The sequence below is a fragment of the Haliotis cracherodii genome, unplaced genomic scaffold (genome assembly GCF_022045235.1).
Source record: "Haliotis cracherodii isolate W230 unplaced genomic scaffold, xgHalCrac1.p SCAF_1, whole genome shotgun sequence".
Taxonomy (NCBI): domain Eukaryota; kingdom Metazoa; phylum Mollusca; class Gastropoda; order Lepetellida; family Haliotidae; genus Haliotis; species Haliotis cracherodii.
Window position 1 is genome coordinate 29,158,273 of NW_027266264.1, and position 14,075 is coordinate 29,172,347.

The 14,075-nt window shown below is 41.8% G+C and overlaps 2 protein-coding genes across 2 annotated transcripts; both read right to left on the bottom strand.

The window, feature by feature from the left end:
• Positions 1-1,466: 1,466 nt before the first annotated feature.
• Positions 1,467-2,723, bottom strand: LOC139455153 (probable serine/threonine-protein kinase clkA; the record flags this gene model as incomplete). The annotated part of the gene is made up of 1 exon (XM_071236709.1): positions 1,467-2,723. A coding segment is annotated over one exon (1,176 nt), but the record flags the coding sequence as incomplete, so codon positions are not given.
• Positions 2,724-5,299: 2,576 nt separating this feature from the next.
• On the bottom strand, positions 5,300-11,008 carry LOC139455163 (salivary glue protein Sgs-3-like; the record flags this gene model as incomplete). Its single annotated transcript, XM_071236717.1, has 5 exons — positions 11,003-11,008; positions 9,773-9,782; positions 9,036-9,206; positions 8,206-8,367; positions 5,300-6,033 (listed from the first exon to the last, which is right to left on the bottom strand). Coding segments are annotated over exons 1-5 (1,083 nt in total), but the record flags the coding sequence as incomplete, so codon positions are not given.
• Between the last annotated feature and the right edge of the window lie 3,067 nt (positions 11,009-14,075).

Genomic DNA, 14,075 nt, shown 5'->3' on the forward strand with positions numbered 1-14,075 from the left:
TGGGCTATGAGTGAGTGAGTGAGTGAGTGAGTGAGAGTGAGTGAGTGAGTGAGTGAGGGAGTGAGTGAGTGAGTGAGTGAGTGAGTGAGTGAGTGAGTGAGTGAGTGAGTGAGCGAGCGAGCGTCACGGCAGGGTACACCAGAAATGGGCTTTACACATTGTACCATTCTGGGTAATCCAAACCAGGTCTTAGGCGTAGCGAGCGAACCATTTAACCACAAAGCTACCCCATCCCCTCCCCGAATATGAAAACCATAACAGTCATATGTGTACATTCACATGTAAATAGTATGAAAATACTTATCCCTAACAAACCCTGACACTTATACACATAACATTTGCCCTATATAATGTTCGACCGTGCCTCTCTTGATCAAAGCCGAACATCATCAAAGTCATCGTCATTGATGTGTTCGTGCATTGATGAGACTGCCATGCTGTATGCTTCGTTGGGCTGCTCTATGTATTTATTCGTGTAGTCTTCACGGCCAACGCCCACCCAGGGCCCAGACACATCGTCGTTAGTGATGTAGGTCGACTTCTTCGGAATACGTTTTTTGTATAAAAAGATAGCGACTAAGATGACCAAAATGGCGACGAGAGGGACGGTGACACCGATGATGATATCTCTGTGCTTTCCAGCCAAGAGGTCGGCGTTCACGTTGTGTTCAGTCGTTGAATGCGTAAATGGACTGTGGGTGGATTGACTGGATGTCGAAGTTGTTGGTCTTGGTGTTGTTTGTTTCTGTGTAGTTGTATTTTGTGTAGTTGTTGTTGTTGTTGGTGTACTGTTTTTGTGAGTGGTTGGTTTTGCTGTGGTTTGGTTAGATTTAGTTGGTTTAGGTGTGCTTGGTTTTTGCGCTGTTATTCTATGTGAAGTTGTTTTCGTTATAGTTGGTGTAGGTATAGTTGTTTTTTGTGTTGCTGGTTTCGCTGTACTTTGTGTAGATGTAGTTGATGTGGTTGTAGTTGTTGGTGTAGATGGTGTTGGCGTAGAGGACGTTGGTATAGATGTAGTTGTAGTTGGCGAACTTGTAGCTGGTATAGATGATGTTGATGTAGATGTGGTTGGCGTAATTGTAAATGGTGTAGGTGCAGTTAGTGTTGATTTAGCTTCACTTGACGTAGCTGTAGTTGGTGTAGATGTAGTTGGTGTGGTTGTAATGGGTGTAGGTGTAGTTGGTGTGGATGTAGTTGGTGTAGTAGTAGTTGGTGTATATGTAGTTGGTGTAGTTGTAGCTTTAGTAGCTGTAGTTTGGGAAGATGAAGTTGGTGTAGCTGTAGTAGATGTAGTTGGTGTAGTTGTAGTTGGTGTAGTTGAAGTTGGTGTAGGTGTAGTTGGTGTAGTTGTAGTAGTGGAAGTTGGTGTAGGTCGAGATGGAGTAGAGGTAGTTGGAGTAAATATAGTTGGTGTAGGTGTAGTTGGTGCATGTGTAGTAGTTGTAGTTGGAGTAGTTGTAGTTGGTGTAGTTGAAGTTGGTGTAGCTGTTGTGGTTGTAGTTGGTGTGGATTTAGTTGATGTAGATGTAGTTGAAGTTGGTATGGATTTAGTTTGTGTAGGTGTAGTTGGTGTGGATGTAGTTGGTGTAGTTGTAGTTGGCGTGGATGCGGTTGGTGTAGTTGTCGTTGGTGCAGATGTAGTTGGTGTAGTTGCAGTTGGTGTGTATGTAGTTGGTGTAGATGTAGTTGGTGTTGTTGTAGTTGGCGTGGATGCGGTTGGTGTAGTTGTAGTTGGTGTGGATGTAGTTGGTGTAGTTGTTGTTGGTGTAGTTGTCGTTGGTGCAGATGTAGTTGTAGTAGATGTAGTTGGTGTAGCTGTAGTTAGTGTGTATGTAGTTGGTGTAGTTATAGTTTGTGTTGTTGTAGTAGGAGTAGTTGTAGTAGGCGTAGTTGGTGTAGTTGTAGTAGGTGTAGTTGTAGTAGGTGTAGTTGGTGTAGTTGTAGTAGGTGTAGTTGGTGTAGTTGTAGTAGGTGTTGTTGGTGTAGTTGTAGTAGGTGTAGTTGAAGTAGGCCGAGTTGGCATAGTTGTGGTTGGTGTAGTTGTAGTAGGTGTAGTTGGTGTAGTTGTAGTTGTAGTAGTTGTAGTAGGTGTAGTTGTAGTAGGCGTAGTTGGTGTAGTTGTAGTAGGTGTAGTTGGTGTAGTTGTAGTAGGTGTAGTTGGTGTAGTTGTAGTTGGTGTAGTTGGTGTAGTTGTAGTTGGTGTAGTTGTAGTAGGTGTAGTTGAAGTAGGTCGAGTTGGCATAGTTGTGGTTGGTGTAGTTGTAGTTGTTGTAGTTGGTGTAGTTGTACTTGGTGTTGTTGGTGTAGTTGTAGTAGGTGTAGTTGGTGTAGTTGTAGTTGTTGTAGTTGGTGTAGTTGTAGTTGGTGTAGTTGGAGTAGGTCGAGTTGGCATAGATGTAGTAGGTGTAGTTGGTGTAGTTGTAGTAGGTGTGGTTGGTGTAGTTGTAGTTGGTGTAGTTGTAGTAGGTGTAGTTGGTGTAGTTGTAGTAGGTGTAGTTGCAGTTGGTATAGTTGTAGTCGGTGTAGTTGGTGTAGTCGTAGTAGGTGTATTTGGTGTAGTTGTACTTGGTGCAGTTGTAGTAGGTGTAGTTGGTGTAGTTGTAGTATGTGTAGTTGGAGTAGGTCGAGTTGGCATAGATGTAGTTGGTGAAGATGTAGTTGGTGTAGTTGTAGTTGGGGTAGATGTAGTTGCTGTGCTTGTAGATGATGTAGATGTAGTTGATTTATGTGTAGTTTGTTTGTGAGTAGTTGGTTTAGATGTAGCTAGTTTGTGAGTTGGTGTTGGTGTAGTTACTTTGTGAGTAGTTGGTTTAGTTGTAGTTTGTTTGGGTGTTGTTATTTCGTGGGTAGTTGGTTTGGGTGTAGTTTGTTTGTGAATAGTTGGTTTAGATGTAGTTTTTTTGTGAATTGTAGGTGTAGGTGTTGTGGGTTTGTGAGTAGTTGGTTTAGGTGTAGCTGCTTTGTGAGTGGTTGGTTTAGGTGTAGCTGCTTTGTGAGTGGTTGGTTTAGGTGTAGTTGCTTTGTGAGTTGTTGGTTTGGGTGTAGTTGTTTTGTGAGTAGTTGGTTTGTATGTAGTGGGTTTGTGTGTAGATGGTTTAGGTGTTTTTGTTTTGTGGGTAGTTGGTTTAGGTGTAGTTGTTTTGTGAGTAGTTGGTTTAGATGTGGTTGTTTTGTGAGTAGTTGGTTTAGGTGTAGTTGTTTTGTGAGTAGTTGGTTTGGGTGTAGTTGTTTTGTGAGTAGTTGGTTTGGGTGTCGGTGTTTTGTGAGTAGTTGGTTTGGGTGTAGTTGTTTTGTGAGTGGTTGGTTTGGGTGTCGTTGTTTTGTGAGTAGTTGGTTTAGATGTGGTTGTTTTTTGGGTAGTTTGTTTAGGTGTAGTTGGTTTGTGAGTGGTTGTTTTAGATGTAGTTGCTTTGTCAGTGGTTGGTTTGGGTGTAGTTGGTTTGTGAGTGGTTGGTTTAGGTGTAGTTAGTTTGTGAGTAGTTGGTTTGGGTGTAGTTGTTTTGTGAGTAGTTGGTTTGGGTGTCGGTGTTTTGTGAGTAGTTGGTTTGGGTGTCGTTGTTTTGTGAGTAGTTGGTTTGGGTGTAGTTGTTTTGTGAGTGGTTGGTTTGGGTGTCGTTGTTTTGTGAGTAGTTGGTTTAGATGTGGTTGTTTTTTGGGTAGTTTGTTTGTGTGTAGTTGTTTTGTGAGTGGTTGGTTTAGGTGTAGTTAGTTTGTGAGTAGTTGGTTTGGGTGTAGTTGTTTTGTGAGTAGTTGGTTTGGGTGTCGGTGTTTTGTGAGTAGTTGGTTTGGGTGTCGTTGTTTTGTGAGTAGTTGGTTTGGGTGTAGTTGTTTTGTGAGTGGTTGGTTTGGGTGTCGTTGTTTTGTGAGTAGTTGGTTTAGATGTGGTTGTTTTTTGGGTAGTTTGTTTAGGTGTAGTTGGTTTGTGAGTGGTTGTTTTAGATGTAGTTGCTTTGTGAGTGGTTGGTTTGGGTGTAGTTGGTTTGTGAGTGGTTGCTTTAGGTGTAGTTGTTTTGTGAGTAGTTGGTTTGTGTGTAGTTGTTTTGTGAGTAGTTAGTTTAGGTGTAGTTAGTTTGTGAGAAGTTGGTTTGTGTGAAGTTTGTTTCTGAGTAGTTGGTTTAGATGTGGTTGTTTTTTGGGTAGTTTGTTTGTGTGTAGTTGTTTTGTGAGTTGTTGGTTTAGGTGTAGTTGGTTTGGGTGTAGTTGTTTTGTGAGTAGTTGGTTTGGGTGTCGTTGTTTTGTGAGTAGTTGGTTTGGGTGTAGTTAGTTTGTGAGTAGTTGGTTTAGATGTGGTTGCTTTGTGAGTAGTTGGTTTAGGTGTAGTTGTTTTGTGAGTTGTTAGTTTAGGTGTAGTTGTTTTGTGAGTGGTTAGTTTAGGTGTAGTTAGTTTGTGAGAAGTTGGTTTGTGTGAAGTTTGTTTGTGAGTGGTTGGTTTAGGTGTAGTTAGTTTGTGAGTTGTTGGTTTAGGTGTAGTTGTTTTGTGAGTTGTTGGTTTTGGTGTAGTTAGTTTGTGAGTAGTTTGTTTGTGTGTAGTTTGTTTGTGAGTAGTTGGTTTGTGTGTAGTTGTTTTGTGAGTAGTTAGTTTAGGTGTAGTTAGTTTGTGAGAAGTCGGTTTGTGTGAAGTTTGTTTCTGAGTAGTTGGTTTAGATGTGGTTGTTTTTTTGGTAGTTGGTTTGTGTGTAGTTGTTTTGTGAGTTGTTGGTTTAGGTGTAGTTGGTTTGGGTGTAGTTGTTTTGTGAGTAGTTGGTTTGGGTGTCGTTGTTTTGTGAGTAGTTGGTTTGGGTGTAGTTAGTTTGTGAGTAGTTGGTTTAGATGTGGTTGCTTTGTGAGTAGTTGGTTTAGGTGTAGTTGTTTTGTGAGTTGTTAGTTTAGGTGTAGTTGTTTTGTGAGTGGTTAGTTTAGGTGTAGTTAGTTTGTGAGAAGTTGGTTTGTGTGAAGTTTGTTTGTGAGTGGTTGGTTTAGGTGTAGTTAGTTTGTGAGTTGTTGGTTTAGGTGTAGTTGTTTTGTGAGTTGTTGGTTTTGGTGTAGTTAGTTTGTGAGTAGTTAGTTTGTGTGTAGTTTGTTTGTGAGTAGTTGGTTTGGGTGTCGTTGTTTTCTGAGTAGTTGGTTTAGGTGTAGTTAGTTTGTGAGAAGTTGGTTTGTGTGAAGTTTGTTTCTGAGTAGTTGGTTTAGATGTGGTTGTTTTTTGGGTAGTTGGTTTAGGTGTAGTTGGTTTGTGAGTAGTTGGTTTGGGTGTCGGTGTTTTGTGAGTAGTTGGTTTAGGTGTAGTTGTTTTGTGAGTTGTTAGTTTAGGTGTAGTTAGTTTGTGAGAAGTTGGTTTGTGTGAAGTTTGTTTCTGAGTAGTTGGTTTAGATGTGGTTGTTTTTTGGGTAGTTTGTTTGTGTGTAGTTGTTTTGTGAGTAGTTGGTCTTGGTGTCGTTGTTTTGTGAGTAGTTGGTTTGGGTGTCGTTGTTTTGTGAGTAGTTGGTTTGGGTGTCGTTGTTTTGTGAGTAGTTGGTTTAGGTGTAGTTGTTTTGTGAGTAGTTGGTTTGGGTGTAGTTGTTTTGTGAGTAGTTGGTTTGGGTGTCGTTGTTTTGTGAGTAGTTGGTTTAGGTGTAGTTGTTTTGTGAGTAGTTGGTTTGGGTGTAGTTGTTTTGTGAGTAGTTGGTTTGGGTGTCGTTGTTTTGTGAGTAGTTGGTTTGGGTGTAGTTGTTTTGTGAGTAGTTGGTTTGGGTGTAGTTGTTTTGTGAGTAGTTGGTTTGGGTGTCGTTGTTTTGTGAGTAGTTGGTTTAGGTGTAGTTGTTTTGTGAGTAATTGGTTTGGGTGTCGTTGTTTTGTGAGTAGTTGGTTTGTGTGTCGTTGTTTTGTGAGTAGTTGGTTTGGGTGTAGTTGTTTTGTGAGTGGTTGGTTTGGGTGTCGTTGTTTTGTTAGTAGTTGGTTTAGATGTGGTTGTTTTTTGGGTAGTTTGTTTAGGTGTAGTTGGTTTGTGAGTGGTTGTTTTAGATGTAGTTGTTTTGTGAGTGGTTGTTTTGGGCTTAGTTGGTTTGTGAGTGGTTGCTTTAGGTGTAGTTTGTTTGCGAGTAGTTGGTTTGTGTGTAGTTGTTTTGTGAGTTGTTAGTTTAGGTGTAGTTAGTTTGTGAGAAGTTGGTTTGTGTGAAGTTTGTTTCTGAGTAGTTGGTTTAGATGTGGTTGTTTTTTGGGTAGTTTGTTTGTGTGTAGTTGTTTTGTGAGTTGTTGGTTTAGGTGTAGTTGGTTTGGGTGTCGTTGTTTTGTGAGTAGTTGGTTTGGGTGTCGTTGTTTTGTGAGTAGTTGGTTTGGGTGTAGTTAGTTTGTGAGTAGTTGGTTTAGATGTGGTTGCTTTGTGAGTAGTTGGTTTAGGTGTAGTTGTTTTGTGAGTTGTTAGTTTAGGTGTAGTTGTTTTGTGAGTTGTTAGTTTAGTTGTAGTTAGTTTGTGAGAAGTTGGTTTCTGAGTAGTTGGTTTAGATGTGGTTGTTTTTTGGGTAGTTGGTTTGGGTGTAGTTGTTTTGTGAGTAGTTGGTCTTGGTGTCGTTGTTTTGTGAGTAGTTGGTTTGGGTGTCGTTGTTTTGTGAGTAGTTGGTTTGGGTGTAGTTGGTTTGTGAGTAGTTGGTTTGGGTGTAGTTTGTTTGTGAGTAGTTGGTTTAGGTGTAGTTGTTTTGTGGGTAGTTGGTTTGTGTGTAGTATGTTTAAAGGTAATAGGTTTGTGTGTAGTATGTTTGGGGGTTGTAGGTGTGTGTGTCGTTTGTTCATTTGTAGTTTTTATGTGCTGCGTAATTTTCTGTGTTATTTGGTGAGTAGATGGCTTGTGAGTAGTAGCTTTAGATGTACTTCCTTTTGTTGTTCCCGGGCCTGAAAAAAATGCAAGATTAACAGTTTAACTTGGTCACCTCCAATATTTTCATTTGTTTTTCTTTTCCTGTCTATTTCTTTTTTTATCTGATCCAATGGCCTGCCCCGAAGTAAGCACTGATTTGACAAAATATAAAAGTATGTTTCATTTGTTGTCTACTTTCGTACATCGATCACAGTGTCTTAGTTTTTGCTTAATTGTTATGATTTTAATATTTCAGATAAATACTTAATTTCAGCGCACAACACATTGTTAGATATGTACAGCTATGAACGTGGAACAACTTGTGCAAATTCCTTAACCTCAATCTGGGTTTTTGTATTGGGCATATGCTACAACATTTATTTGGAATGGATTAGTAATGTTCTTCAAGGCGTCTAAGGCGCCGCGATTCGCTGTGCAGAGTTGCGTCCCTTGGGCACGCCAGAAACCTATGGTTGTGGGTTCGAATCCCGGTTCGCCCCGATTATGTTTCTAGGTTTGTCAGCACCATACCCATGCTCGTGGGTTTCACCGAAGTGGTAAACGTCTGAGACCTGCATCGCGTCGGGCTTTCCTCCCACGTTCAGCTGACACGACGTAATATAACTGGAATACTGTTAAAAGCGGCGTTAAACCCAACTCACTCACTCTTCAAGCAAATTACTTGAGGATTGAATTAGATACAAGAACATCTAGGCCCCGTTAAACAAAAGGTTTGCGGTCATAACTCCCATACTTTCACACCGACAATCGCATCGATAACATCACTTTATTGAACGCGGACCTACTTGAAAAATAACGAGGGCATCATACAATGTGATGACATCAAATTTAGATGTATGCATGGGATTTAGGTGGTTGTCATACCACTACCTCGGTTTGCGGATGTGAACGCGTTATTCTTTCTTATTCTTGGTTATCCTTGAATAGTGATGCCATACCATATGATTTTATGACCTTTAACAAATGAGTTAAATGGAAATGAACTGTTAAATTTATATGTATAGAGTTCAAAGTGACTTCATCTCACTTTACTAAATGTTGAAGCATGCATTACCAGGCCTAGATAGGAAGGTGTTTTATAAATGGATATACTATTACAATGACAATACAATGTCCTCAACATACTCACACTCGGTTACTTTCAAGTTCTTTACAGCTACAACGCTTCCATAATGAGCACGTGTTCCCCTGAAGATAATCTGTAAATGCATAACAATTACAGGTTAATTGGAATGCATGACATTGAGAAAGACATGACACTTTGTAACTGTCTTTGTTTCTCGAACTTACTTTAGAATTGACTTTGACATTAAGAGTTGTGTTATAAGCTGTCCATGTTTGGAGGGATGAACATGAGATGGCTTTAGATGTCGTGCCTCCTGTTTGGACCAGTATGTCCAATGTGACTGGCTCTTTCCCCAGCCAGTAATCAAATGAGAGACAGACAGTTCCAGTGTGGCAGAGTGGAGGACTGACGAGGTCTGTTTTATCTCCATCTTTGGTCAGGCTGTTGGTTGTGGTGAGATGGGCGAAATAACCTGTCAAGCAAAAGGTTGAATTGAACTTACAGTGTACGTTGAGAGGGTAGTATTCAACGATATCATTGCTGAAATGTCGTTCAGCGGAGAATACTTACAGTCGTATATGTAGGACATGATGTGAATGCATGAGGTATTATCAAGTTGTAGTCATATTCGTATCTATATTAAACGAGACAGGGTAACAACAGGGACCATCTTTTAACGTATTTTGGTATGACACGGCCGGGGATCGAATTCCGGACCTTCCGCTCTCCGTGCGGACGCTCTACCACTAGACCACAGAGGCGGTCTCAAGCAGCCCTAACATCAAATGTCCCAGTCAACAGATCATCCCATACTTGCCGTAAAAGATCCATGAAGATCCGGGGTAGAATAGGTCTTCAGCAACCCAAGCTTGCCGTGAAGGGCGACTAACGGGATAGGGTGGTCAGGCTTGCTGACATGGCTGATGCATGTCATCGTATCCCAGTTGGGTGGATCGATGGTCATGATGTCAATCACTGGATTGTCTGGTCCAGACTCGATTATTTAAAGACCGCCGTCATATAGCTGGAATAATGCTGACTGCGGCGTTGAACAACAAAAAAAACTGTCTGATGCAAAACACAAGTTTTATAGCATAACGTCCCCTATGGTGAACTACCTATGATATAACATCCTCCTACCATACTCGGGTGTTTGTATTCCACCAAACGTTTTGTCCCTTCTCCACATCAGAAAACCTGCCCCCGACACTGTTGTTGAGGTAAATCCGCACATGTCGTGATCAAAGTTGCACGACAATGAGGTAAAACATGATGGAGCAACAGCATTGTCCTGGGCAGACTGTGAATAAGCTGAAAAACAACAAAAAACTCTCGATCTCAAAATACAATCAACAAATATCGTGTGTGTATTTCAGTCACCATTGTGAACGTAGGAGACATGTAACGGTATATAGCATTTCATTTTATCCCTGCTAATTGGTATTCTGGCATATGTAAACACAACCAAAAGAACCGGTGTTTGTGCATTATATACATTTATATTGGATAACGGGTTTTTAGGACGTTTTTAGATGTTGGTGGCGTCTTTGGACTTTTTTTCACTTTGGTGTCCGATTCTGAGAGACAAGACTGAAATATTCCGGCGAACCACCCGATCTCACACCACGCATGGCGTAACTATAGTATGTCCTGGAATAGTCACGGTCAATCACAAATCGGTCGTTAATTATTAATAGCGTAATAATTTTCAAAAAGACAGATATATACAAACACTACTATTTCTTTAACAAAATACTAGTTTTTCTTATTTTCTAACACTTTTGTTCATGTTTATTTGTTTTATACAATTATTTAGTAGCATTTGTAATCAGGTGATATAGTTATATAAATTACGTATTTTCTCACTAAAAGCCTACCTGTGGCTGCCTGAAAACAGAACGCTGTAACGTATATTCCAAGTAAAGTATTGAAACCAACACGCAAATACTTCATTGTGGGATCCGCCCAGTGTCCTCGTTATCACTGGCACACTGGTCTATTGAGATACTTCCTTCGTGATCGGATCTAGCCGAGAGTACATTTATATATCTAAGATACTATCCCACATTTAACCTTTGACACCGTGGTTCCGTGTGGTGCAATCAGTTTGTACCTAACGGACGGCTAGCATCTCAATGGCTGAAAACATCTAAATTTGACTGGTCAATCAGATAGACTACGTTTTATATATCATTAGTTGCAGGTATTTGTTAACTGTGAACCACACGTACAAGTACAGGGTGTGCCACTTTAGACTCCAGTTTAATGACATAACCCATATTACTCAAATGTGAATGAATCAATATACAGCTTAATCAGTAAAATACACTGTTTGTCATTGAGTTAAGATAAAACAGTATTTCAGTTATATCACGGCCTGCAACCTTAACCTGGGACATAAACGTTTGGTGAAACACACGAGATCGGGTGGTGCTTACAAACAGTGATTTTATTTGGGACAAATCTGGGATTCGAACCCATGACAACACCTTGGGGATCCTGAGGGACGCATGTTGGACAGCGAATTGCGACGATTTCGAGCGGTGGTCAGATCCAGCCTAGTCACGGCTGACGTCACGTCGTCAAGCAGCAATTTACTACTCATACTCATTACCCATAAGACCATTTCCGGTGTAACCCGCCGTGATAGAGCTTGGGTAGTGCTAAAAACCGCGTAAACCAACTCATTCATTCAGAATCCATGATGACCCCCCAATCCCAAATTATACTGGCTTTTACGATGAACATTTTGTACCACGTGCCTTAGAATCCCATCGCGGGATCTATATAATGACATCTCTGAAGATAGCTTTAGATGCATTTATGTGTAACCTGTTTACGCCATGTACACCACACACACAAACATTATGCGTCTAAACATTTGTCCCGAATACACTCGCATGAATATCGAACCGAACTGAATTCAAATATGTCAGATTTCATTAAAAAGAAGTGTAAACATTTATTTATATGAATCAATAACAAAACTGACAGTGGGCAGAAGGAGGTCGGTGAACTGAACAATGTTATCAGCAACGATTAGATTCCAGATGTATATCATCTATACCACAAGGCATTGATCGAAACCGAGTAAGGTGTTACTTTACCTTCATCGCATAAGGTGGTCAGGGAGTGAGCGAATTTGGTTTAACGCCGCTTTTAACGGCGTGTCAGTTTAATGTGGTAGGAAAGCCCAAAGTGATGCAGGTCCAAGACGTTAACCACTTTGGTGAAACCCACGAGCACAGGTATGGTGCTGACAAACCTTAATCATAATCGAGGCAAACCGGGATTCAAACCCCCAATCATAGGTTTCTGACGTGACTAAGGGGCCCAACTCTGCACAGTGAATTGCGTCGCCTTAGACGACTGGGCCGTCCATAGCCCAACAGAGCGGCAGAACATCGATTTATTTATTTTTCTTATTGGCGCATATATGTTTACTCATAATATTGCTACTGACGTTTGAGCTGTATCAGTTGTCATCGTTTTAGACCACAGTAATTATTACTGACTAAAATTAAACACTTTCTTCACACAGACGTGTCTGTTGCAAATTTTGGTTACTAGTCTTATTAGCGGGCTGTGTTTCTAGCGGGGTGTGTAAGTGGCGGTGTGTGTTACTAGCGGGGTATGTTACTAGCGGGGTATGTTACTAGCAGGGTGTGTTACTAGCGGGGTGTGTTACTAGCGGGGTATGTTACTAGCGAGGTATGTTACTAGCAGGGTGTGTTACTAGCGGGGTATGTTACTAGCGGGGTATGTTACTAGCAGGGTGTGTTACTAGCGAGGTATGTTACTAGCGGGGTACGTTACTAGCGGGGTACGTTACTAGCGGGGTATGTTACTAGCAGGGTGTGTTACTATCAGGGTGTGTTACTAGCGGGGTATGTTACTAGCGAGGTATGTTACTAGCGGGGTACGTTACTAGCGGGGTATGTTACTAGCGGGGTATGTTACTAGCAGGGTGTGTTACTAGCAGGGTATGTTACTAGCGAGGTATGTTACTAGCGGGGTATGTTACTAGCGGGGTATGTTACTAGCGGGGTGTGTTACTAGCAGGGTATGTTACTAGCGAGGTGTGTTACTAGCGGGGTATGTTACTAGCAGGGTATGTTACTAGCAGGGTGTGTTACTAGCGGGGTATGTTACTAGCAGGGTGTGTTACTAGCGGGGTGTGTTACTAGCGGGGTATGTTACTAGCGAGGTATGTTACTAGCGGGGTATGTTACTAGCGGGGTATGTTACTAGCAGGGTGTGTTACTAGCGGGGTATGTTACTAGCAGGGTGTGTTACTAGTGGGGTATGTTACTAGCAGGGTGTGTTACTAGCAGGGTATGTTACTAGCGAGGTATGTTACTAGCGGGGTATGTTACTAGCGGGGTATGTTACTAGCGGGGTGTGTTACTAGCGAGGTATGTTACTAGCGAGGTGTGTTACTAGCGGGGTATGTTACTAGCGGGGTGTGTTACTAGCGGGGTATAATACTAGCGGGGTATGTTACTAGCGGGGTGTGTTACTAGCGGGGTATGTTACTAGCGAGGTGTGTTACTAGCGGGGTATGTTACTAGCGGGGTATGTTACTAGCGAGGTATGTTACTAGCGGGGTGTGTTACTAGCGGGGTATGTTACTAGCGGGGTGTGTTACTAGCGGGGTATGTTACTTGCGAGGTGTGTTACTAGCGGGGTATGTTACTAGCAGGGTATGTTACTAGCAGGGTGTGTTACTAGCGGGGTATGTTACTAGCAGGGTGTGTTACTAGCGGGGTGTGTTACTAACGAGGTATGTTACTAGCGGGGTACGTTACTAGCGGGGTATGTTACTAGCAGGGTGTGTTACTAGCGAGGTATGTTACTAGCGGGGTATGTTACTAGCGAGGTATGTTACTAGGGGGTACGTTACTAGCGGGGTACGTTACTAGCGGGGTGTGTTACTATCAGGGTGTGTTACTAGCGAGGTATGTTACTAGCGGGGTGTGTTACTAGCTGGGTATGTTACTTCTTACTAGCGGGGGGTGTTACTAGTAGGCTATGTTACTAGCAGGGTATGTTACTCGCGAAGTATGTTATTATTGAGGTATGGAAAATAGCATAGTTTGATAGAAAGTAAGTCCATTTAATCCATTGTATTGTGTCATAATGGCTTACCCGGTCACGTCATGTTTGTCCCACATCTGTGAGATTTCACCTATATGGAGAGAGTGCTACGGAAAAAATACTTAGAACTTTTTGTAGTATACAATTTTGATAAACGTTCTGTGTTTTTCAGATTCGCTATTGAGTATTTTGCACGTAAACACATGACCTTAGCTTTATCTCATAATACGTGAAATCTCACAGATGTGAGACAAACATGACGTCGACATCACCGGGTAAACCATTATGTCATGACACAATGGCTGACATGACCTGAGACAAAAGAAGCAACCGAGTCGACTTATTGTGAGAAATACCGATTAAACTTAATACTATATAAATTTATATGGGACTGAAAAAAGGAGAAAACAGTCAACCGCCTCCGTGGTCTATCGGTAGAGCGTCAACCCAGAGAGCGAAAGGTCCAGGGTTCGATCCCCGGCCGCATCATACCAAAAGACGTTAAAATAGGGTACTTGTTGTTACCCTGTCTGGCGATCGGCATTAAGGGGCTAAAACAAGGACTGGTCGGCACGGAGTCAGTATATTGTGTCTGAGTGGGGTATCCGTGTTAAACTGCGGCATGGTATCTCAGTGGTCTGGTTCTAGAAATCGGCATCTGTCCGGACTAGCACAAGCACGCACACACACGCACACACATGCACACGCACGCATACGCACGCACCCACACACACACGTCACTATATCAGTGCAATAATCTTAGACGCGACGTTAAACCCCATTTCACTTCACCACCATCTGGAAAACAGTCATTCATTCGCAGGTGATATCAAACAAGCCATGCTATTCTTTGGGTAAAAGGATTATTTTCTGAGCGTAATTGACTCACATGTCGCTATGGACACAGGGGCGCCACTCCGTGTAGCAGTCTTACTTTACGTCATTATCATTACGATGAGTAACTCAAGGTGCGCCGGACACGACAGCAATGGAACAACAAATATGTTTTCATTGTGTTACCTTTGGATGAAGCCAAACCTCATTACGGATAATGGCCAAGATTTATTTGTGGACTTCAGCGAA